At 46.9% G+C, this 26154-nt stretch overlaps 1 protein-coding gene across 32 annotated transcripts in view; it reads right to left on the bottom strand.

The window, feature by feature from the left end:
- Positions 1 to 26154, bottom strand: part of MAPK8IP3 (mitogen-activated protein kinase 8 interacting protein 3) — a 155169-nt gene that overhangs the window by 33703 nt on the left and 95312 nt on the right. For 16 of the 32 annotated variants that reach the window (XM_073362974.2, XM_073362986.2, XM_073362975.2 and 13 more), the window contains 6 exons: positions 25071 to 25128; positions 23132 to 23284; positions 18943 to 19024; positions 6348 to 6499; positions 3221 to 3277; positions 2522 to 2692 (listed from right to left, as the gene is read on the bottom strand). In XM_073362974.2, the coding sequence (XP_073219075.1) occupies positions 2522 to 2692; positions 3221 to 3277; positions 6348 to 6499; positions 18943 to 19024; positions 23132 to 23284; positions 25071 to 25128 (673 nt within the window). The remainder of the gene's footprint in view (positions 1 to 2521; positions 2693 to 3220; positions 3278 to 6347; positions 6500 to 18942; positions 19025 to 23131; positions 23285 to 25070; positions 25129 to 26154) is intronic. The other 16 variants (XM_073362979.2, XM_073362998.2, XM_073362994.2 and 13 more) reach the window with 5 other exon arrangements.

The following is a 26154-nucleotide window of genomic DNA, read 5'->3' as shown; positions in this document are numbered from 1 at the left end:
TCAATTACTTTTGGTAAATGAAATAACCAAACAATCATTCCTTTTCTGATATAGCTGTAAAACTAATCTGAAAAGTTTTCAAAATAAATCACTTAAAAATGTAAAGTGTGTACCTTCTAAAAATGAAACCTACATTCATCTCTGAGTTGTGAAGAATTTATATTAAGGTTATAACAACCAACAAGAATGCACTTTTATGTAGAAATCCATGATTAAATCAAGTCTTCCTGACTAATGATTTAAATCATGATTTAAATCAATTTGATTTAAATCAAATCCATGCTGGCGGTCACCCTCTCATATGGGTCTCCCCTGAGACAGCACATCACACTGTTTACTGAAGCCCAAATTGTGATCTTAATCACACAGATGTAAATCTGGGAAATTCCATTGACTCCAGTGGAGTAACTCCTGATTTACACTGGCATAACAGGGCAAAATTTGGTCTTTGGCTATATTTTACTAATAATAGAGGCTTTTTGAACATCAGTCTCAACTCTCAATGGGCTGTTTTTATCATTCCAATGTACAAACAAAAGCAGCAAAAGAACACTCTGGACAGCATGAAACTAACAGGAATCTATAACATAGCAAAGGGGTTCTGTAGCGGGGTGGACACCCTGCTCGGGCCCAGAGGGGTTTAAAACAGCCCTGAGAGAGGACTGTTGCAGAAGAAAGGCAACGGGGCTGATTGGGGAAGCAGCCTCAGCTGGGGGCCACGCCCCAGTCAGGGCCCAGCTGGCTCTAATAAAGGCTGTGAGCCAGAGATCCAGAGAGCACTCTCTCTCTAGCTCTGAGAGGGAGGGACCTGACTGCAGAGACTGGAATAGTTTGGAGCAGGGCTGGGGAAAGGCCAAGGGAGCCAGGGAGCTCTGGCCTAGCAAAGCCCCCGGCTGTAGGCCTGGGAAGGCCTATCAGGTACGGGTGTTGCAGGGGCAGCCACGGGTAGGCAGAGGCAGCAGGTCCAAACCCAGCCTTGCCTGTAATGAGTGGCTCATACTGCAGTCTGCCCTAGGGCGTGGGGGCTAGCTGGTGACTGGCAGGAGCCTATGACTGAGGTGAGGTAGGGATAGTGGGTGGGGGGTTCCTCTGGGAGGGGGAGACCCAGAACTGTGGGGTACTGCCAGGGGGCAGCACCCAGTGAAAGGGGCACCGGGGTCCTGGGAGGGACACAGGAGCCAGCAGCAAGGCGAGACACTGGCCTGAAGAGGGTGCTCTGGAGGCTGGAACGCTAATTCCCTGAGACAACCAGCAGGAGGTGCTGCCGGTGAGTCTGAGCCCCGTGATAGGTTCTGAAACATCATTGCACCACTAACCCCATTCTGACAACTAAGTCGGTATATGACCTCGGGGGGTAGGGGATGCACAGCATGAGCCCTGCCATCATGGATGTGGGGAGAGGGGGCTGTTGCCCGAGCCCCGCCATCCCAGGTGAGGGTGAAACTTGGGCTTCAGCTTCAGCCCCAGGTTCCAACAAGTCTAATGTTGGACCTGGCGATCCTATTAAAATGGGGTCATGACCTACTCTGCAGTCCACAATATGAGAACCCACACTTCATTAACATGGTTCAGTCATTAAGACCAGGATACAGTCCACCCAACAGAGCAGATGTCGCAGGCCAATTGCTGGATAAAGTGTATGAAAGAGAAATTGAACAGTGTGCAAAAGGTCTAGAGCTTCACAGTCTAGAGAGAACCTCTTCCATTCCTGATCCAGTGCCCTTCCAACAACTCCCTTGCAAAGCTGCATAGGGAACAGCATTCTACTGTCACATAATCCAAACTCCTTCCACAAAACACAACTCCTCAAAAACTAAAAGCTGAAAATCACAGACCACATGCAATATAAACAAAGAATTAAAAGTCCACTGTAGCAGAGGCACAAAGGGGGAGGGGGCAATTCTGCAGCAGCAACAGCTGAGTGGCCCTCTTCCAGCACTGTAAGTGTTAAAATCAAATACTGTAGCCTGGGCAGTGCTGCTGAGAAAGCACCCAGGAGTCTACAGTTGAGCCCTGGAGGGGACAGAGGAAAGAGGCTGCTGGTGGAGTCCTCAGTATCTCTACCAAAGCCCTTCTTCATCCTCCCACATAGCCAGTGCAGCCAATGGTGTTCAGGACTTGATCCAGAGCTGGTGGGCAACTGAATCACAGCAGGGTCACTTTGCTCCTGGCTCATCTAGATGAAATCTCATCATGGCCTACGGAGCACAAGATAAAACCAAAAACACATTTGGGAAGATAGAGCACATACTGCTAATCTGCTGAGCCTGCCCCAGGGAGAAGTGAGGGGTGAAAGGTCAGGTGGATATACACAAGAGCCTGGCGAGATTCCACAGCTAAGTACAGAATTAAACACTGTCCTTAACAGGTAACACAGGCAGGGGATCCATCTTCTTCATTAAACTGATTAATGTACCATTTAAGCCACAGTCCTCTGAGAAAAAGCCCATTTTAAAACAATTTGGTTGCCACTTGGCTGATCTGCAGAGGGATCTGGCTTTGCTCATAGCAGGTGACTCACTCTTCAGGGAAGAATTCGAGGGTGCGGCTGCCAGAAGAGATCTGGCACATGGTATGGCTGCGGCGTTGACTGAACCCAGCTGCTGTTGGAGACTTATAGTGGATGTTCATCGATGGGTAGTTCCTCTTCGCAGGCGGGGGACTGGAGGAAGAGCTGAACAGGCGACTAAAGCTGGGAATGGAGAGAAGCCAACAAATAAGGAATGAGAAGAGCAGAAGGACAATCTGCAACACAGATTCAAGATATGGAAGAAACAAGCACAAGAACAGGAGTCCTGAAAATCCTTCCATGGAATTGCCCAGGTTTGAGTGCAGTGATCCTTAGCACTACAGATGGGTTTGTGTCTGTGTTTGTTTTCACCAGTGGAGGCTACCCTGTTCTGAATCAGTTATATTATGATTACTGTCCCTTGCTGTAAACTGATTGTGAGTACATGTGTGAGAGTCCATTACACCTCTCCAGTCCCAGTTGTAAGTCATCTCCACAGGATTTGTAAAACAAAAGCCATATGTAGTTTAGATTTGATTTCCATTTTACCTGGACCAATGAGGTTTTTGGGGTATAGTGGTTCAGATAACAGCTTACATTTTTGGCTCATCTCTACTTCGATTCTGCTTCTCGTGCTATCAGGCTGGTGCCTAAAATAGTAACAGCAACACTATCCTCTTTTAAGTCTTCACAGACCATCCAGTAACTTACAATTGCCAAATAGTGGACTTCTTCTTCTCCTGGACAGATGGGTGCTCCCGGGAAGCTCTGAGGACAAATGTTTCAGACAACCATTAATTTCAGCATCATACTAAGGAGATGTTTCCCTTTTTACCCAGCTTCAGGGCAGCTGGTTGGCTCCAGGGGCAAAGAGGGGAGGAGGCAGACTTGGAGTCCCCCATTCAAGAATTTCTTCTGGCAACATGATTCAAAGGATGACATGAACAAAAGGAGCTGAGGTACAGCCATCTTGAGTAATGAAAGGAGACTGGAGTAGATTGTGTCTCCATGTGTGTATGATGTGGAAACAAATGCTGTCAATTTAAAGTGGTATCAGTGGTATCAGCTCAAATCACTACCAGGGCCACAGTCAGCCCCTGGTAACTGGGGGCTCAGATATTATTTTTCATTTTTAGCTGCAGTCACAGAGATTCATTAAATTAGGGAAAAAAGAACAGGAGGACTTGTGCACCTTAGAGACTAACAAATTTTTTGAGCATAAGCTTTCGTGGGCTACAGCCCACTTCATTGGATGCATGCAGTGGAAAATACAGTAGGACGATTTTATATACACAGAGAACATGAAACAATGGGTGTTACCATACACACTGTAATGAGAGTGATCAGGTAAGGTGAGCTATTACCAGCAGGAGAGAAAAAAAACCTTTTGTAGTGAAAATCAAGATGGGCCATTTCCAGCAGTTGACAAGAACGTGCGAGGAACAGTGTGTGTGTGTGGGGGGAATAGTTTTACTTTGTGTAATGTCACATCCACTCCCAGTCTGTATTCAAGCCTTATGTAATGGTGTCCAGTTTGCAAATTAATTCCAATTCAGCAGTCTCTCGTTGAAGTCTGTTTTTGAAGTATTTTTGTTGTAATATTGCGACTTCTACGTCTGTAATCGAGTGACCAGAGAGATTGAAGTGTTCTCCAACTGGTTTTTGAATGTTATAATTCTTGACGTCTGATTTGTGTCTATTTATTCTTTTACGTAGAGACTGTCTGGTTTGGCCAATGTACATGGCAGACGGGCACTGCTGGCACATGATGGCATATATCACATTGGTAGATGCGCAGGTGAACGAGCCTCTGATGGTGTGGCTGATGTGATTAGGCCCTGTGATGGTGTCCCCTGAATAGATATGTGGACACAGATGGCAATGGGCTTTGTTGCAAGGATAGGTTCCTGGGTTAGTGTTTTTGTTGTGTGGTGTGTGGTTGCTGGTGAGTAAGCAACCACACACCACAGGTTGGGGGGCTGTCTACAAGCAGGTTGGGGGGCTGTCTACAAGCAAGGACTGGCCTGTCTCCCAGGATCTGTGAGAGTGATGGGTCATCCTTCAGGATAAGTTGTAGATCCTTGATGATGAGCTGGAGAGGTTTTAGTTGGGGGCTGAAGGTGATGGCTAGTGGCGTTCTGTTGGGCTTGTCCCATAGTAGGTGACTTCTGGGTACTCTTCTGGCTCTGTTAGTCTGTTTCTTCACTTCAGCAGGTGGGTACTGTATTTGTAAGAACGCTTGATAGAGATCTTGTAGGTGTTTGTCTCTGTCTGAGGGGTTGGTGCAAATGCGGTTGTATCGTAGAGCTTGGCTGTAGACAATGGATCGTGTGGTGTGGTCTGGATGAAAACTGGAGGCATGTAGACAGAGACAAACACCTACAAGATCTCTATCAAGCATTCTTACAACTACAATACCCACCTGCTGAAGTGAAGAAACAGATTGACAGAGCCAGAAGAGTACCCAGAAGTCACCTACTATGGGACAAGCCCAACAAAGAAAGTAAAAGAACGCCACTAGCCGTCACCTTCAGCCCCCAACTAAAACCTCTCCAGTGCATCATCAAGGATCTACAACCTATCCTGAGGGACGACCCATCACTCTCACCGATATTGGGAGACAGGCCAGTCCTTGCTTACAGACAGCCCCCTAACCTGAAGCAAATACTCACCAGCAACCACACACCACACAACAAAAACACTAACCCAGGAACCCATCCTTGCAACAAAGCTTGTTGCCAACTGTGTCCACATATCTATTCAGGGGACACCATCACAGGGCCTAATCACATCAGCCACTATCAGAGGCTCGTTCACCTGCGCATCTACCAATGTGATATATGCCATCATGTGCCAGCAATGCCCCTCTGTCATGTACATTGGCCAAACCGGACAGTCTCTACATAAAAGAATAAATGGACACAAATCAGACATCAAGAATTATAAAATTCAAAAACCAGTTGGAGAACACTTCAATCTCTCTGGTCACTCGATTACAGACCTAAAAGTCGCAATATTACAACAAAATAACTTCAAAAACAGACTCCCACGAGAGACTGCTGAATTGGAATTAATTTGCAAACTGGACACCATTACATTAGGCTTGAATAAAGACTGGGAGTGGATGTGTCATTACACAAAGTAAAATTATTTCCCCATGTTTATCCCCCCCCCCGCCCCACTGTTCCTCACACGTTCTTGTCAACTGCTGGGAATGGCCCATCTTGATTATCACTACAAAAGGCTTTATTTCTCTCCTGCTGGTAATAGCTCACCTTAACTGATCACTCTCGTTATAGTGTGTATGGTAACACCCACTGTTTCATGTTCCCTGTGTATATAAAATAGTTCTACTGTATTTTCCACTGCATGCATCCGATGAAGTCGGCTGTAGCCCACAAAAGCTTATGCTCAAATAAATCTGTTAGTCTCTAAGATGCCACAAGTACTCCTGTTCTTTTTGTGGATAGAGACTAACACGGCTGCTACTCTGAAACCATTAGGGGCCATCTTTACTCCTCATTTCCCATGTTATAAGGCACATACAGGGAACTCTGCAAGATTCACCTTAGCCAGCAGGACCAATCTTAAACAAAACCACTCAGGGCCTCCATGTATCTTTGACAACTCATACACTCATTCTCAGCCCCAGCCCCAGCTACAGGAACCAAAAGAGCAGGTTTTAAGCATCAGAGACCTCACTATGTTCTGAGAACCTTCAGCAATTCACAACCTAATTTCTTTATTTGGGCCCCACAAATTGTAAGGTCCGACCTATAAGCCAAATATGTGACCAGATTGTGCCCCAACCCTCTTGTACAGGAACTCCCAGCCTCACCTGATCATCTCTGTCCATCTGACTGCTTCCTGTAGCTCCATTAGCCTCTCTTTGTACTGGTTGCGCTCCATCAGGACACGGGCCATCTCTACACGGGTAAAGCGGCGGCGCTGGGCTATGGGAATGTTGTCCTGCAGGGGGGAGGAGCACTGCTTCAGCCAACAAGAAATGGAAGGGGGTTGAGGTTAGTAAAGAGGAAGTTAGGAGATGAAAGACATAATTGTCGGCTGTCTGCCTATCTTGTTTAATGTTTCCCCTCCCACTTGAGGCTCTAACTGTAGCCAAATGGCTCCAGCAGCAGTTTGGGGACAAAAAGCAGGGAGCACCATGTAACAGCATTTGTTCATAATGGAGGGGGAAGAGATGGGAGGCATCCTGCTCATTTTCACTAAGAAGAGAAAATGGTGGGGTAGGGGGAACTGCTGCTACAGATCACCAAGGAAAACGCTTTCCCTGGTCACCTGGCATGACTGCACTCACCTGCTCTCTCTCTGAGTCTGGCTGATTCTCTGGGGAGGATGCCAAGGAGGCACTTCCTCCCACTAACCACTGTGCAGCATGGGGAAAAGGACATGGTCAAAATTCCCATGTGCAGTAATTCCCCAGCTAACCAGTGCTAAAGGCTAAAGGTTAGGATGGGGCACAACAAGCATTTTGGGTTAGAAGGTATACTCAGCTACCAGGACCAGGAAGGAAAAGCCATTTGTAAGGGGAGGACAGAATGTTGCTCATGATTCACTAGACACAGACCTGGGAGAGACATGGGCACATAGTCTCTGCACTCAAAGAGCTCCCTAGCACTAGGCTTTTACAGACTGAAATAAACTAAGTGGTTCAACCCTCAAAATCTAAAATTCCAATGTTCTTAGTGGTTACCTGTGAAGTTAGAAAAATTAGTCACTGGAAATGCAAGGCGCATGCAATTATGACATTTGAAAAACAAAAGAATTTCTGTATGGCTCAGCAGAATTTCCTGCCATATGGAGATTGTTCAGGTAAGATGTTCAGCAAGTCCCAAGCGCAGGGCTCAAGCTGGTTAGTTCCTCTCTGCCAACTCCCAATAAGAAAAGGTTACTGACTGTAACTGGTTCTTCAAGATGTGATGCAGACGTGTATTCCTCTTACACCCAGCACACCAAAGCCAGAGCCTTTTGCCTAGTAGTACCCGTAGAGGAGTGGCACTCACGGCTGTGACTCCTGCCCTGGCTATATGAGGCATTACTGCCCTGACCTCCCTTAATTCCTTCACACTGAAATCCCAGGAGAGGAGACTCCAATGCAGAGGGGACGGAGGATGGGTCATGGAATTCGTGTCTGCATCACACCTTGAAGCAGCACAATTACAGTAAGTAACCATTTTTTCTTCGACTAGATGCAGACATGTATTCTGCTTAGGGTGACTCACAAGCAGTACCCCAATCTGGAGCCGGGCTCCGAGTCTACTGAAATAAAGATCACAGGATCACTCTTCTGAGGCCTGTGCTTGCTCTGAAAGAAGAAGAGGAAATAGCACAGTGGTTCATAAATGCATGTACGGATGACCATGTGGTGGCCCTGCAAATGTCCAGTATGGAAATGTCACTGGGGAACACTATTGATGTTGCCTGTGCTCTCCTGGATGAGCCATATCCGCTGAGGAGGTGCAGCTGAAGTTCTCTCACACGCAGCCCTGATACAGGATTTTATTCATCTAGAGATGGTCTTTGCAGAGACTGCTTGCCCCTTCTTGAGGTCTGCATATGACACAAGCAGGCGAGGCGAAACACAACACTGTTTAGTTCTGTCTAGATAAAAGGCTAGACATTTCCATATTCTGGAGGTCAGGCACACTACCTGATTCAGATGAAACAGAGACCACCTTGGATAAAAACTTTGGCTGTGGTCACAGCGTTACCTTATCCTTGGAGGATGAAGTGTTGCCATGGCATTGGAAAAAACTGACTTCCCTTGAATCGGGGGATGGAACGTTGATATTGCTGCCAAGTGCACTCTCAGTGAACTGAGGGCAGGCCCAATTTCTGCAAAGGTAACAGGTACTCCAAAATGTCCTGGATGGAAGTCTCCGCCAGATGGGTCCCGTAAGCCAAGGACCCCACCAAGAACCACTTCCATTTAGCTAAGTAGGTCGTCCTACTGGAGATTTCCTACTGTTGAGTAGGACTTGTTGGACAGCATCCAAGCACTGTTTTTCCTCTTAATTTAGCCATGACGTGCAGGGAGCTGATCGCAGGATGGAGGGTGCGGCTGTGTTTCTGAGCAAGCCGGTCGGGATGGAGAGGAAGGTGGTATGGGAGGTTGAATTGACAGAGCAAGGAGATCTGAGAACCAGCACTGCCTCAGCCATGCTGGAGCAATGAGGATGAGCTTGGCCCAAATTGCTTTGAGCTTGAGGATGACCTGAGGAATAACCGGAATAGGTGGAAAGCAAACAGAAGAGTCAATCACCAGCTGCAGTGGAAAATGTTGGAAGGAGCCTGGGTGGAGGCCCCGTCGAGAGCAGAATAGCCAACACTTCCTGTTTTTCCTCGTCAAAAAATGGTTGATCCTGGGGATACCCCATGTTGCAAAGACAGCCCAGAGACTACTCTCCTTCAGAGACCACTCATAGCTCAGGGAGAAAACCCTGCTGAGATGGTCCATTAAGACGATTATGCTCCCCTGGCAAATGGGTTGCTACTGGAGTGATGTCTCCTTCAAGGCAAAATTGCCACAGGTTGATCGCCTCCAGGCAGAGTAACCTGGAATATGCCCCCCACCCTCGCTTGTTCACATAGTACATTGCGGTGGTATTGTCAGGGAGTATGTGAACCAGTGTGTGTCTGATGTGATCTCAGAAGGTACAATATGCATTGTGGATGGCCCAAAGTTCCAACACATTGATATGGAGTGAGGTTTCCTGTTCCAACCACAGGCCCTGCACCCTCAATGAGTCCAGATATGTCCCCCAACCCAGAAGGGAGGTGTCAGTAACAACAGACTTGGTCGGGGAGGGCCTCATGAAGGGGACTTCTTGGAACACGTTGCAAGTGTACTTCCACCAGTGCAAGAAATCCAGGACTGCTGGAGGAAGGTGAAGCAACCTGTCTAGAGAATGTAAGGCAGGACAGTAGACCATCCTGAGCAACATCTGAAGAAGGCAAAGGCACAACCTGGTGAACTGGACCACTTGCATGCAAGCGGACATATGGCCCAATAGGCTCAGACATACGTGGACTATTATGGAAGGCTGATATTGCACACTGAGGCAGAGCCGTTGAATTGCCTCGGTTGGCAAGAACGCCCTCATCCTCATGGAATCTAACAGGGCCCCGATGAACTCGATTTTTTGAGTGGGAGCCAAGGTTGACTTTGCAGTGTTTTAAAATGAGTCCCAGATGGTTGAGCAAACCCAACGTGGTGTCAATGTGGGCAAGAACCTCCTCTCTGGAGCTTCCTTTCAGCAACCAGTCATCAAGGTATGGTAACTCCCTTCCTCCTGAGATATGCCATGACCAACACCATGCATTTGGTAAAGACTCAGGGGCCAGAAGAGAGCCTGAATGGGAGAACCGTATAGTGAAAGTGGCATTTTTCTATCACAAAACGCAGAAACTTCCTGTGGTTCAGTAGAATTCCCACATGAAAGTAAGTGCCCTGAAGGTCCAGAGCAGTGAACCAGTTATTCTGAGACCATGCAGGAGAATAGCCAATAGAATGACCCTGCATCATCACGTACTTGATGAATTTGTTGAGGCCACAAAGGTTGAGATCCTGCCCTTGAATTTCAGTATCAGGAAGTACTGGAAGTAAAAACTGTGCCCCCGGTGTTCTGGAAGAACCTCCTCCACCACTCCCATCTTCAACAGAGAGCTGACCTGTTTGATGAGGAGGTGAGAGAGGTCCCTGCAGAGGACAGAAGGGATGTGGGAAGGGGGCATGGAGGTGAACTGGATTGCATAGTCTGATCTGATATTGTCTAGGACCCAGCTGCTGGAGGTAATCAAGTCCTAAGCATTGTAAAAGGGGATGGAAAGGGTGGGGTAGTGACTGGACCAATGCTCTGGACTACAGATTCAAAAGCCTGCACTGAGGGAGGACATGTGGACTGTCTGAAGCCTGAGCCCAACTGCTTCCTCTTGTGGGCTCTATCCCTCTTTCTAGGGTAGTCCTGCTGTTTCAGAGGGAAAGGAGTGCTGTGGACAATACTGTTGCTGCTGCTGCACCCCATAGTGGCATCTTTGTGCAGACAGCATGTACACTCCCAAGGACCTCAAAGCAGCCATGGAATCCTTGAAGGAGTGCAAAGTGTCATCCGTCTTGTCCAAGAACAAGATGTGGCGGTCAAAGGGTAAGTCCTCGATGGCTTGCTGGATGTCCAGAGTGGTCCCAGAGTTTTGCAGCCAGGAAGTCTTCTTTCATAGTTACTGCCGAGGCCATGACTCTGGCCGAGGTGTCTGCCCCATCAAGGGCAGACTGAAGGGACATTCTGGCCACCAAACAGCCTTCTGCAATGAATGCCCGGAACTTCTCACATGAGGCCTCAGGCAACTAGTCCTCGAATTTAGCCACGGCTGACCAATTGACAAAATCAGACTTGCCCAGCAAAACCTGTTGATTGGCGATCCTCACGTGTAGGAACAACAAGGTACGGATCTTCCTGCCCAGAAAATCCACAGCTTGGAGTCTCTGTCCTTGGGGGTAAACTTGAATCTACCCTGCTGGGTCCTGTTGTTTACCACCATTACGACCAGGGAATTTGGGTCTGTGTGGCAATAAAACTCCTCAAATCCCTGCATGGGAACCAAGTAGTGCTTTTCCATGCACTTAGCCACCAGCAGCACCGATGCCGGTATACTCCACAGGACTCTCCTCAGCTCAAGGAGCACATCATTGATCGGGAGTGCCACTCTCCTGGGGATGGCAGGCTTAAAATGTCCACCAGTTTGTGTGTGTTCTCTTGGAGAAACTCCACCTGCATGCCCAGGGATGTGGCTACACAGAGTAAAAGGTCCTGGTACACCTTCCAGTCCTCCAGAATAGAAGGGGAGGATGAACCCGGCAGCACAACAACATCTGGCAACGAGGACAAAGGTCTCAGCTGAGCCAGAACCGGCTCTTGCTTCCAGGAAGATGTACCCGGAATGGAGGTCTCTGGTAGCTCCGCAGGGAGGAAGACCACTGCTGCCTGGGCCTGTGGCTCATCCAAAGCCACCACCATCAACGTGGCAGGTGACTTTGGCTTTGAACATGACAAAGAGTAGGATCTCCATGAATGAGGAGTGTCCCACTGAGTCCAAGGCCACTGATATGGATAGGGCATTGGAAGCCAGTAGGAGCCAGGTGAGGGACCTCCATCCCAGCCACAGGACACATGCCAATCCTGGAAGCCATACTGGTCCACTGGTGGCCCCTGGAATTCATTGAGTGATGCAAAGCAGGAGGATGACGACTCCGACTCTGAATCAGAGCCTAGGATCTCAGCGACATGGGCGGAGTGATGCTCAACGAAGCCAATAGGCAGTCCAATTCATCCATTGCCCAAAACAAGGCGGGAATCAACACCTCTGATGAAAGCAGTACTGTTAATATGCAACATGCCGGTGCCACAGGCACTGTTGGTCCCAGCACAAACAGCAGTATCGGAGTGCTCGAATGTCGAAGGCAGTGAGAGGTGCTATGGGAGCACTTGCAGCATCAAGTGCAGTGGGGCTGAAGAGGGTCCCGGTGCTGACATCCCCTGCACTGACTCCGGTACCAGCTCCACACCCATTATGGGGAGGGGAGCATCTAGGTATGGTCCCAAGGGGCACGAAGGTTCGGCGGCATACTCCACTAGAGGGGCTGCTAAAGGAGGGAGCCTCAAAGTCCTGGACCAACAGTGAGGACAAAATGGAAAGGCAGAGCAGATCTGATGCAGCCTGATTCATTGACACAGTGGCTAATCGGTACCGACATCGACTTCATTGGCACCAGACTAAACAGACACCCAGAGGTTGGAACCAGAGTCAATGGTATCAGGTTTCTGCCCTTCCCAATTGGAACCAGGGAAGGGTCAGAGGTACCCCCACCATCCCATGCGCCAGAGCCAGTATACACTTTCCCTGGGGCAGAGGAGTTGCCCCAAGACCTGGAGCAGTTCTGATTGGTCTTATGAGACCTCTTCCTTAGCACTGATCACAGAGAATCACAAAATCATAGAATATTAGGGTTGGAAGGGACCTCAGGAGGTCATCTAGTCCAATCCCCTGCTCAAAGCAGGACCAACACCAACTAAATCATCCCAGCCAAGGCTTTGTCAAGCCAGGCCTTAAAAACCTCTAAGGATGGAGATTCCACCACCTCCCTAGGTAACCCATTCCAGTGCTTCACCACCCTCCTAGTGAAATAGTGTTTCCTAATATCCAACCTTGACCTCCCGCACTGCAACTTGAGACCATTGCTTCTTGTTCTGTCATCTGCCAACACTGAAAACAGCCTAGCTCCATCCTCTTTGGAACCCCTCTTCAGGTAACTGAAAGCTGCTATCGAATGCTCCCTCTCTCCTCTCTTCTGCAGACTATATAAGCCCAGTTCCCTCAGCCTATCCTCATAAGTCATTTTCATTGCCCTCCACTGGACTCTCTACAATTTGTCCACATCCCTTCTTTAGTGGGCGAGGGGAAACCAAAACTGGACGCAATACTCCAGGTGTGGCCTCATCAGTGCCAAATAGAGGGGAATAATCACTTCCCTCGATCAGCTGGCAATGCTCCTACTAATACAGCCCAATATGCCATTGGTCTTCTTGGCAACAAGAGCACACTGCTGACTCATATCCAGCTTCTTGTCCACTGTAATCCACAGGTCTTTTTCTGCAGAACTGCTGCTTAGCCAGTCAGTCCCCAGCCTGTGGCGGTGCATGGGATTCTTTCTTCCTAAATGCAGAACTCTGCACTTCTCTTTGTTGGACCTCATCAGATTTCTTTTGGCCCAGTCCTCTAATTTGTCTAGGTCACTCTGGACCCTATCCCTACCCTCCAGCGTATCTACCTCTCCCCCCAGCTTAGTGTCATCTGTGAACTTGCTGAGGGTGCAATCCATCCCATCATCCAGCTTATTAATAAAGATGTTGAACAAAACGGCCCCAGGACCCACCCCTGGGGCACTCCACTTGATACCGGCTGCCGACTAGACATCAAGCCATTGATTGCTACCCATTGAGCCCGACAATCTAGTCAGCTTTCTAACCACCTTATCGTCCATTCATCCAATCTATACTTTTTTTAACTTGCTGGCAAGACTACCGTATCAAAAGCTTTGCTGAAGTCAAGTTATATTGCATCCCCATATCCACAGAGCCAGTTATCTCATCATAGTAAGCAATCAGGTTGGTCAGCCATGACTTGCCCTTGATGAATCCATGTTGACCGTTGCTGATCACTTTCCTCTCCTTCAAGTGCTTCAAAATGGATTCCTTGAGGACCTGCTCCATGATTTTTCCAGGGACTGAGGTGAGGCTGTAGTTCCCTGCCTTCTCCTTCTTCCCTTTTTTAAAGATGGGCACTATGTTTGCCTTTTTCCAGTCATCCAGGACCTCCCCTGATCGCCACAAGTTTTCAAAGATACTGGCCAATGGCTCTGCAATCACATCAGCTAAGTCCCTCAGCACCCTTGGATGCATTAGAACTGGACCCATGGACTTGTGCATGTCCAGCTTTTCTAAATAGTCCTTAGCCTGTTCTTTCACTACTGAGGGCTGCTCACCTACTCCCCATGCTGTGTTGCCCAGTGCAGTAGTCTGGGAGCTGCCCTTGCCTGTGAAGACCGAGGCAAAAAAAGCACTGACTGCTTCAGCTTTTTCCACATCGTCTCATTAGGTTGCCTCCCTCATTCAGTGAGGGTCCCACACTTTCCCTGACCTTCTTCTTGTTGCTAACATACCTGTAGAAACCCTTCTTGTTACCCTTCACATCCCTTGCTGGCTGCAACTCCAATCGTGCATTGGCCTTCCTGATTACACCCATGCATGCTCGAGCAGTATTTTTATACGCCTCCCTAGTCATCTGTCCAAATTTCCACTTCTTGTAAGCTTCCTTTTTGAGTTTAAGCTCCTCCAAAATTTCACTGTTAAGCCAAGCTGGTTGCCTGCCATATTTGCTATTCTTTCTGCACTTCGGGATGGTTTGTTCCTGCGCCCTCAATAAGGCTTCTTTTAAATACAGCCAGCTCTCCTGGACTCCTTGCCCCTTCATATTAGCTTCCAAGGAGATCCTGCCCATTAGTTCCCTGAGGGAGTCAAAGTCTGCTTTTCTGAAGTCCAGGGTCCGTATTTTGCTACTCTCTTTTCTTCCTTTTGTCAGGATGCTGAACTCAACTGTGACAAAGTTCCTCCTCTGCCTTGGTGGGTCCTGCGCTTATTGGCGGATTTGCTCGCCTCAGAGATTTACAGCAGCCCTCAGTTTGGCCACTTTTGCTAGTGGCTCAAACCTGCCATTCATTCAGCTAATCTCATCACTGGCCAGCGTGGGCAAAGGGAGGAGAACAATCCCCGCAGTCTCTGCTGACCCAGCTAGTGGGTTGGTGGGGATAGGCCAGGGACCTTCCCTCTAGTGGGACCCACAGTCCAGGTCACCTCCTCTTGTCTCAAATAGGGAGTTGAGAGGGATGGGGGGAACCTGGCTCGCCCTTTACTCTGGGTTCCAGCCCAGGGCCCTGTGGATCATAGCTGTCTACAGTGTTTCGTGTAACACTTGTGTGACAGCTACAACTCCCTGAGCTACTTCCCCATGGCCTCCTCCCAATACCTTCTTTATCCACACCACAGGACCTTCCTCCTGATGTCTGGTAACGCTTGTATTTCGCAGTCCTCCAGCAGTATGCCTACGCACCTCTCAGCTTCTTGCGCCTCTTGCTCCCAGCTCCTCACATACACTTCACTAACTGAAGTGAGGTCCTTTTTAAACCAGGTGCCCTGATTAGCCTGCCTGTCCAAATTGATTCTGGTAGCTTCTTAATTGTCTCCAGGTGTCTTAATTATCCTGCCTTAATTGGTTCCAGCAACTTCCTGATTGTTCTGGAACAGCCCATTATTTTACTCAGGAAAAAGGGACCTGCTTAATCTGGGGCTAATATATGTAACTTCTATCACTCTCCTATAGCCATCTGGCCTGACCCTGTCACACAACAATCTCATGGTCACTGCTGCCTAGGTTGCCACCCTCTCCTACTTCCCCTACCAATTCTTCCCTGTTTATAAGCGGCAGGTCAGGAGGAGCATGGCCCCTAGTCAGTTCCTCCAGCACTTGTACCAGGAAGTCGTCCCCAACACTCTCCAAAAACTTTCTGAATTGTCTGCTGTATTGTATTGCTCTCCCAGCAGATGTCAGGGTGATTGAAGTCCCCCATTAGAACCAGGGCCTGTGATCTGGAGACTTAGAATCATAGAATCTCAGGGTTGGAAGGGACCCCAGAAGGTCATCTAGTCCAACCCCCAACTAACTTCAGTTAGTTGTCCGAAGAAAGCCTCATCTACCTCATCCTTCTGATCCAGTGGTCTATAGCACATGCCCACCACGACATCATCCTTGTTGCTCTCGCCTCTAAACTTAACCCAAAGACTCTCAACAGGCTTTTCTCCAGTTTCAAATTGGAGCTCTGAGCAATCATATTGCTCTCTTACATACAATGCATCTCCTCCACCTTTCCTCCCATACCGGTCCTTCCTGAACAGTTTATACCCACCCATTACAGTACTCCAGTCATGTGAACTGCCCCACAAAGTCTCTGTTATTCCAGTCACATCATAGTTCCTTGATTGTGCCAAGACTTTCAATTCTTTCTGCTTCATCCCGGGCTTCTTGCATTTGTGTACATGCACCTAAGAAAACTAGCCAATTGCCCTACTTTCTCAGTATGAATCAGGAGGCTTCCCGTCCTGTACCCTCCTCCTTGTGTTTCCTCCTGGTATCCCACTCCCCCACTACCTCTGGGCTTAGGTCACCATCCCCCGGCAAACCTAGTTTAAAGCCCTCCTCACTAGGTTTGCAAACCTGCCTGCGAAGATGCTCTTCCCTCTCTTCGTTAGGTGGATCCCATCTCTTCCTAGCAATCCTTCTTCCTGGAACAACATCCCATGGTCGAAAAATCCAAAGCCCTCTCTCCAACACCACCTGCTTAACCACGCATTCACCTCCACAATTTGACAGTCCCTACCTGGGCCTTTTCCTTCAACAGGGAGGACAGATGAGAACACTACTTCCTTTATCCTTCTTCCCAGAGCCACGCAGTATGCAGTGATCCGCTCAAGATCATTCTTGGCAGTACCACTGGTGCCCACATGGAGAAGTAGGAAGGGGTAGCGGTCCAAGGTCTTGATCAGTATCGGCAAACACTCCGTCACATCCTGGATTCTCCTCCACCTCTTGGGACAGCTCCTCCATCTCTTGGGAGAGGCAGCAGCATGCTCCAAGCCCGAGGGTAATCTTCAGTCCAAGGAGGCCTTGGTACCAGATCAGGCTGCATAGTCTATTCAAGCAGGAGCTGCTTGAGGCAAAGGTCCTGCACCACCTGAATCCAGTTCTTGAATGATTTACAAATCAAACAACTCTCTTTAAGGTGGGGCTTGCTGAGACGAAGCGGGCACCGCATCAGGTCGCTGTTGGAAATCGCCCCTCCACACGAAGAGCAATGTTTAAACCACAGTGAGCGCATTACCAGGGGACACTATCTACTGACTATTAACTACCACTAACTATATACAATCAACTAGGCTAAGATTAAATGCAAGGGTGGGAGTCTACAACCACACAGAGCTCTGAGTTCAGACACAGGAGATGAGAAGGAACTGAAGGGGGTCAGGGCAGCGCTGCCTCATATAGCCAGGAGAGGTACCATGAGTACTCTCAGGGTATTGCTAGGCAAAGGTCTCCAGCTCCAGCTTCAGCTTGCTGGGCGCACATATCTAAATGGAATACACATCTGCATCTACTCAAAGAAGAATCTCAATGTCCGCATTTATAAAATGGCCAAAGCCCCCGCCCGGTCCCTGCCAACAACCTTCTGTCTGATTCCCTGAGGAGGATAACATAAGTATGCCTTCTTTTAGTAGAGGCGAGTATGGCTGTTGTGGGCTGGTGGATCTACATATGGACCAGAAAAGGGAAAAAGACCTTACATGCTACACTCCCCTCAGGGGAAGGGAAATGAGAGCAATGCATGATAAGCAGCAAAGACCCCCCCCCCCGACAGCTGGGGAAAAAGGCTGCCTACAGGAAACCTTAAATATACCAGGAAGCAGCACTGGGTTTTGTCTATAATTGTTAATATCCCCATTTCAGCCCAAAAGGCTGATGTAGCTCTTTTGGATGGTGCAACACTACACCAAAATGGTCTAGTGGAAACTAGCCAGCTAAAGCCCTGCCTTCTTCTCTTTGAAATTAACTCATCTGAGTGGCAGACAGAGGAAGTATGTAAGTGAAGAGTAAATTACTCTTAAAAATCTAGTGGGAGTTGCATTTTTATTTATATTTATTTAAAAACACAGGTCTATTGGCACAGCTCTGCTCAAAAAAGAACCCTTCATCCAGCATTCACAGGAGTGATTTGCAAACCTGCCACAAACTCAAAGCTTTCAATAGGCCAAATTCATCTCTGGTATAACTCCAGTTAAATCAATAGAATTACACTAGTGATTAATTTGGCCCAATACTTTTCAGCCAATAAGAACAGAACGTCTTTTCTGTGTGCTAGTGTGGAGAGAGTAGGTGGATCAGATTTCCGGTGACATAAGAGGTGACATTTCCAGGTGGTATTTCTATCATTCCTTGGTTTGTCTGGTTTTTGGCTACAGCTGGACTAGGTTGAAAAACTGGAAATTCTTAACCTTAGCAAAAAACACCCAAAGAAATGACCAAGAACCATCAGACTCGCCAGAACGGAGTAGATCACTGGTCCCCCTCCTCTGGCATCCTGCATCTGGCAGTGGCCAATGCTAGATAGTTCAAAAACGTTATGAAAAAACAGAGTGTAAAAAAAATTTCTGTCTCAAAATTGGGAGAATGTAAAGCCATTAAGTTAAAATGTTCATTGCTATGGAACTGGCTAGAGTTTTCAGATCAGTGCAAGACACACTGCATAAAATCCTTTCATGCTACAACATAGCTAACATAATCAAACAAGCTCATCTGTGTAAGCAATATCATAATGAACTCTAGCACAGATTGTCCAGTTAAACTGACTGCAATTTGAATAAAGAGGAAAATTAGATGCTACGGGAGGAACACATTGAAGAGGACAATATTCTAGCAATGCTGAACAGAGTACTGATATACTCTGAAACTACCTCTTTGAACAGCAGGCACCCTGAGGACATGATGTGCTTAGTCACTGAGAAGTGATGCTCCCTGCCAGCCTATGATTTGACATAAACAGGCATATACAGAGGAAATCACATGCTGGAGCCCGACTGCTGGCAATGTTCAGCAGTAAGAACCTAGGGTTGGCCAGCTTTGCCCTCACCATCAACAAGGGCAGAGCGATCTGTATCTCAGCGACTTTGAGCTACAATTCAGATAACAAAGTAATACAGAACAAGAATATTAACCCCTTCCCCCACAGGCATTTTAATAATGTAATATACCAATTCTGTACAGAGATAGCTGCTTACATCCTCCACCTCTTCTTTGGGTTCTCGTCGGGCAATGATCACTTCAGATTTCACTCTAGAAAACAAGAAGAAATCAAACAAACCAGAAAGTAATATGTCGGCAGCTGTTGCTGGACAGATTCTAAGTCACCCTTTGGAGCACTATACATAAAAGAGTATGAAAGTATAGAATATATTTACCAAGCCTCTTTCCCACTGTGACCTGTACAAACAAGCCACCATGGGCCTGATTCTGACAGTCTTACTCATGCTAAGTAGTACCTTACTCTGTGAACAGTTCCACTGAAATCAATGGGTCTACTTGTGGAGCAAGGACCTATTGACTTCTGCAGGATCCATCCCTGCTTTCTCCTAAGATATGTCTAAGTTATGACCAGGAGTGTCATGTATGAAACTGGGCATTACTCCAATGCATTTTGTGAACAACTCACACGAAGCGTAATATACTTACCTCATATTTAAAAAGAAACATTCCGCTGCTGGGTTTGCAACCCCAATACTGAAGTGCTGTGCCAAAGTGAAACTGACCAAAAGAAGTATGAAACTAACTAATCCAATGTCATTGCACAAGCCAATAGACATGAAAAAAAAGCAAAAATCCAGTATAAATAGCAAAGAATATGTCAGATTTTTTTTAAAGAACTGAAGTTTTAGTAACCTAAAGGATTCCTAGTAAGACATGGAAACAAATTTATTTAACCTGACAGTGTCCCTTTAAAACAACGTACACTCCACAAGATATAAGCATAAGCAAGTCTACATTCTGTATTTGGTAACCAATTCCCATGAGAGAAAAGCAATGAGGTCTGCAGTATGCCCTGAGAAATCACAATACAATTGGGATTTACCTAATCAGCCACTGTGCAACCATTAAATAGGAAAAACAGCCCCAGCGTTTTTTGTTAAAGAAAGCTTCCCTCTTGCAATCCAGCTGAGTGGCGAACAGCACAGAGGCTAACAGAGGGAGTTTGCCTGGGATCTGTCTGAGAAGAGATACGCTAAGGGCTGCATTAGGGAGGCTCTGTTGGTGGGTATCTGAGTGTCTGTTGTGGGGACAGTTTGACTGTGTACTTGATTGGTTGGTTGAAAAGTGTGAATTGGGAGTGCTTTGTTCCAGGTGAGCCTTGAGTAGGCCTGACTGTTATAAAAAGCCAGTCAGCTGCGAACAGCAGAGAGGCTAACAGAGGGAGACTGCCTGGGGAGAGCCCACTGAGGCTTACATGTTGCCGGCTTCTCTGACTAGCTACTACAGCTCCTAAGGAAGCTCGTAGAAGGAAGGTAATATGGATGGGGAGTGTTCAGCTGTTGTGACCTGCAGTGGATGTGCCATGTTTGTTTTTCTTCCACAGGACAGAAGCGACTTTGTCTGTACAAAGTGCAAGCTAGTCTCTATATTGGAAGAGAAGGTTCAAGGTCTGGAGAAACAAGTATCGACCCTGCGTTGCATAAGAGAAACTGAAGATTTCCTGGACAGATGTCAGGATATGCTTCTACGGGCACAACGTTCCGAAGATTCAGAGCAGGCTGCGCAGGGGGGAAAGGAGGACGGTGAAGAAATTTGGCAGCATGTGACCTCCAGAAGAAGAAAAGGGAGCGTCCATGTACCAGCAACGCAGATACAGGTAAGCAACCGTTTCCGTGTTCTCTCCACAGGTACTAATGCGGAGAGTGGACTAGATGAAACATCTGAGGGAAGGGAACAGAAGGAGACTCCGTGGATTGGAAGGCATGAAATGCACAGTCCTAGGGATGGGGGTTCTACGACCACCACTCCCAAGAGGAGGTGGCGGGTGGTGGTGGTTGGGGACTCTCTCCTCACGGGGGCTGAGTCATCTATCTGCCGCCCCGACTGGGAAAACCGAGAAGTCTGGTGCTTGCCAGGAGCTAGGATTCACGATGTGACGGAGAGACTGCCGAGACTTATCAAGCCCTCGGATCGCTACCCCTTCCTGCTTCTCCGCGTGGGCACCCATGATACTGCCGAGAATGACCTTGAGCGGACCACTGCAGACTACGTGGCTCTGGGAAGAAGGATAAAGGAGTTTGAGGCGCAAGTGGTGTTCTCATCCATCCTCCACGTGGAAGGAAAAGGCCTGGGTAGAGACCGTCGAATCGTGGAAGTCATTGAATGGCTATGCAGGTGGTGTCGGAGAGAAGGCTTTGGATTCTTTGACCATGGGATGGTGTTCCAAGAAGGAGGAGTGCTAGGCAGAGACGGGCTCCACCTAACGAAGAGAGGGAAGGGCATCTTCGCAAGCAGGCTGGCTAATCTAGTGAGGAGGCCTTTAAACTAGGTTCATCAGGGGAAGGAGACCAAAGCCCTGAGGTAAGTGGGATACCAGGAGGAAGCAGGAACAGGAGAGCACGAAAGGGAGGGTTCCTGCCTCATACTAAGAAAGGAGGACGATAAGTCAGTTATCTCAAGTGCCTGTACACAAATGGGAAACAAGCAGGGAGAACTGGAAGTCCTGGCACAGTCAAGGAATTATGATGTGATTGGAATAACAGAGACTTGGTGGGATAACTCACATGACTGGAGTACTGTCATGGATGGATATAAACTGTTCAGGAAGGACAGGCAGGGCAGAAAAGGGGGGGGAGTTGCACTGGATGTTAGAGAGCAGTACGACTGCTCAGAGCTCCGGTATGGAACTGCAGAAAAACCTGAGTGTCTCTGGATTAAGGTTAGAAGCGTGAGCAACAAGGGTGCTGTCGTGGTGGGAGTCTGCTACAGACCACTGGACCAGGGGGATGAGGTGGACAAGGCTTTCTTCCGGCAACTAATGGAAGTTACTAGATCGCAGGCCCTGGTTCTTATGGGAGGCTTCAATCACCCTGATATCTGCTGGGAGAGCAATACAGTGGTGCACAAACAATCCAGGAAAATTTTGGAAAGTGTAGGGGACAATTTCCTGGTGCAAGTGCTGGAGGAACCAACTAGGGGCAGAGCTCTTCTTGACCTGATGCTCACTAACCAGGAAGAATTAGTAGGGGAAGCAAAAGTGGATGGGAACTTGGGAGGCAGTGACCATGAGATGGTCGAGTTCAGGATCCTGACACAGGGAAGAAAGGAGAGCAGCAGAATATTTCCCCTCCTACTGTTCTTGTAAAGTGCTGGAAATGGCCCACCTTGATTATCACTACAAAAGGTTCCCCCTCCCCACCTCTCTCCTGCTGGTAATAGCTCACCTTTCTTGATCACTCTTGTTACAGTCTGTATGGTAACACCCATTGTTTCAGGTTCTCTGTGTATATAAAATCTCCCCACTATATTTTCCACTGTATGCATCCGATGAAGTGAGCTGTAGCTTACGAAAGCTTATGCTCTAATAAATTTGTTAGTCTCTAAGATGCCACAAGTACTCTTTTTCTTTTTACAGATACAGACTAACACGGCTGCTACTCTGAAAATTATGATGATAGGCTCTGCTAGGTTCCTGGGGGTTGGCTCCCACTTGATTGGGGGAAAAGAATAAATGGTGGTATCTCCCAAATGCCACCCACTTATGGCACCAAAATGAGATGTCACTTAGAGTCAACTGTGCAGATCCATGACTCTCCATCTCACTCTGAGCAGGAGGGAGTAAATAGTAAACAATATTGACATTTAAATATCATTACTCAGCATCTGAGATAACCCTCTAATGAAATGAATGGGGCAGTTCAGCCTTCTGAGAGCTATTGTTCCAGGCTCTTGGCATTCTCACATAGACATCTCTGCTATGGTTACATTCTGGCCACATTTCTGAAGTTTTCTTCTGAACCATAACAGCTAGAGATTCTTTGACAGTGAAAGCTGAGATTCTGGAGAACAAGACAGTAGCTTCAAAAAGGTGCTGGCACAACATAAGGGCATGTGACAGTTGTGTCCAAGCCCTGGAACAATGGGTTGTTATCACTGCTGAGAAATGTTAAAATCTAACAAAGTTCTCATGCAATTTAAAAAAAAAATCAATATAAATATTTTTTTACTTAAAAAGCAAGAAAATAAATTTGCATATTTAAGCCAGGAGGTGCCCTTGAATTCCAATAATAAATTCCATGAGGGAAAAGAATTAAGCTGACAGCAGAGGTGTATGAATTAGCTAGGGTTTTTTTGTGGCCTTTCTTTCCACCAATCAAATATTAGGAAGCTGTTTGGGGCAGTGGGTGCAGCACTCACCTTTTAAGCTCCTCCTCCAGTTCCTTGACTCTGTTCTCCATCTTGGCTTTGGCCTGCTTTGTTGCTTCAAGCTCTCCCTTCAGCACCTCCTGCTCCCCAGATAGCTGGTCCACCTTAGCAATCAAATCATTCTTCACAACATTCAAAGCATTTCTTTAAGGCAGGGAAAGGAACAGTAAAGAGAGACGCACTGAGAACAGAAACTGCCTCCTACAGGCAGCTGAGAACAAAAAAATCACACATGCCACAAAAGCATTCAGTGTAGTGGGAACTCAAAGAAAAATGCTGGGGTGGTGGGAGGGAGTAGATAGGAACACAGGAATTGCCAGACTGCATCAGACTATCTAGTCTGAAATCCTGTCTCGATTGGCTAGCACCAGGTGCTTCAGGGGAACAAGTGAGCACACCACAAAAGGCAGACATGGTGTAATCTGCCCCCCACGTTAGGTCACATCTTGGTCACTAATAAAGTTTGGCTTAAGCTCCACAACATGAGGTTTAATATCCTTTCTACAATTTTTTTGTTATCATTCATTACAATAGCTGTGGATATTCTTGATAGCCATCGGATCCATTTTTTGAATATTGTTACATTTTTAGCCTCAACCATTTAATGTGGCAGTGAGTTCCACAGTCTAATTGTTTGTTGTTTAAAAAAGTATTTCCTTTTATTGGCTCTGAATTTCTCTCCTTTCAGTTTCTTTGACTGTCTTTGTTCTGGTGTTATGAGACAGAAAGAACAGAAGTTTCTAATCTACCTTCTTGATGCCATTCATGGCTCTATATATTTTTATCATGTCCCCTCTTATTTGTCTCCTCCTATAATATTAATTTTGAGATGGGACGACCAGTACAGCACACAGGTATTCTATAAAAGGATGTCCCACCAACTTATGTAATGGCATTATATTTTTTTCTGTATTATTCTACGGCCCATTTCTTATTCATTCTAACATTTGGTTAGCTTTTTCTGACGACAGCTGCACACTGAACAGAAGTTTTCATTGACCAGTCTATAATGATGGCCAAGTCCCCTTCTTGTGTTGATACAATTAATTTACAACTCTGACAAGTATGTGAATAACTTAATTTTTTCCCTCCAATGCACGTTACTTTGCATTTATCAACATTGAATTTGTTTGTCATCATATTGCCTATTCACCTAGCTTGTTCAGGTGTCTCTGAAATTCCTCACAGTCCTCTCTGGTCTGACTAACCTAAACATCTGCAAAATTTGCTATCTCACTACTCATCCCCATTTCCAGATCACATATAAATATACTAAACAACAAAGAATGTAGTATGGAACCCTGAGTCATCCAGGTGTTAACTTTTTGCCATGATAATATCCTACTATTAGTTTCCTGTCTTCTAGCCAGTTTTTGATCCATGACAATACTTTGCCTCTTACCCCATGACAACTTAACTTTTTTAGTAGCCTGTTGTGCAGGACCTTGTCCACAGGCTTTTTGAAGTCTAAATAAATTATTTCAACTGGTTCTCTTTAATCCACCATTTTGCTGATATATTCAAAGAATTCTAAGACATTTGTGAGTCGCAATTATGTTTTGCAGAAGGCAAACATTGCAGTGAAGAGTTCAGAACATGATAGTTTCCTAACAGTGCCCATTCTGGACTGCTCCAGCTGCCAATGAAGTTAATGAAAAGCCTGCCATTGACTTCAAGAGGGGTCAGGCCCTACAAGCATGTGTGTGGAATGTTCAGTCAAGTGACTGTACAAAGAAATATGCATAGGAAAGCCCCTCAAACATGGCTTGAGGAAGAGGAACTCCAAGGAGCCAACACCATCAAAGAAAGGTTGCCAAACCAGATGCCAACATGTCTCAATGAGGCAGGAGTTCTGACGCAGATCTATTCCAAGATGACAGGAAGCGTATAAAAACAGATAAGCAGTTCAGAACATGCAAAGGTTTCTTACTTGGTCTCCAGAAGTTGTGAGTTCTCCAACAGCAGATTCCCCACTTCTTTGCCCATTCCTGAAAAAAGAGGCCCGGAAGTTTTGATCTGCACCTCCAGAAACACAGAGCCTTATTCTGGGCTAACTGACTGATGCTTAGAAGGAGAAATAGCTTTTGTTAGGCAGCCTTACAGCTGTGTGTCCTGCTGCAGAGTGCCTCCTGCTGAAATAATACGTAACAGCAGCAAAAGTGTCCATGTGTCTTTTCTGTAAAGGATACTCTTTTTTTTTTTTAACCACTCACCTTCCTTGAGGGGGTGGGCCAAGAAGATGGTTGCACTAAAGCTGGTTAGGAGAAGCTGGGTCTAAGACTCCCACTCCAACCCTGACATACTACAACCGTTCCTTATAGCGACTGCTATGGAGGGAAGCTAGGAGTTCAGGGGTTCTTAGTGTCCACAGATTTATAGCAATGCAGAGTGTTGTCCAACTTACAACCCATCACTGGGTGACACGAGATTTTTGCTTTTATTAGAATAGAAGCCAAACTCCCAGTCCTTAAATATACTTATTTTCAGAGTTCTTGTAGACAGCTCCATGCTCATGAAGGCTCCATGGCACCATCCTCTTCCCACTACTGCAATCGTAGCAGGGTTTTACATAGGGTGCCCCCTTGTTTCTTTATTTTTATTTAAGCATCTCTAAAGATATTAAGATTAATTCAGAGCCACAACACTGCAGGCCCAAATTGTAAAAGGTGTGCTGCTATGGCACAAATGCAGCTCGCACACAGGGCTAGGAGGTTGCACTTTTGCGTGCACAGTTTTAAAGATCTGAGCCTAAGACTGAAGGCTGAGTTCAATACTTTTAAGTGACGCTGAAAGGGGACTGACCCATCCAGGACAGTTTCCTGCTGGAAGGGACTCTTGGGGTTACAGCTATAGAGACAGCTCCCTCCCCAATGGGGGCTAAACACAATTCTAGGGGATAGAAGCATAGAGACAACCCTCCTCCCCTCATGGCATGACACTGATGCTTGGATAGCATTCTCTCACTACAGATGATGAAGTACAAAGAGCTCACACAACTGCCATGGCTTGCGTTC

This window comes from Lepidochelys kempii, chromosome 10 (assembly GCF_965140285.1).
Source record: "Lepidochelys kempii isolate rLepKem1 chromosome 10, rLepKem1.hap1, whole genome shotgun sequence".
NCBI classification, from domain to species: Eukaryota; Metazoa; Chordata; order Testudines; family Cheloniidae; genus Lepidochelys; species Lepidochelys kempii.
This window is presented reverse-complemented; position numbering and strand designations above follow the sequence as displayed.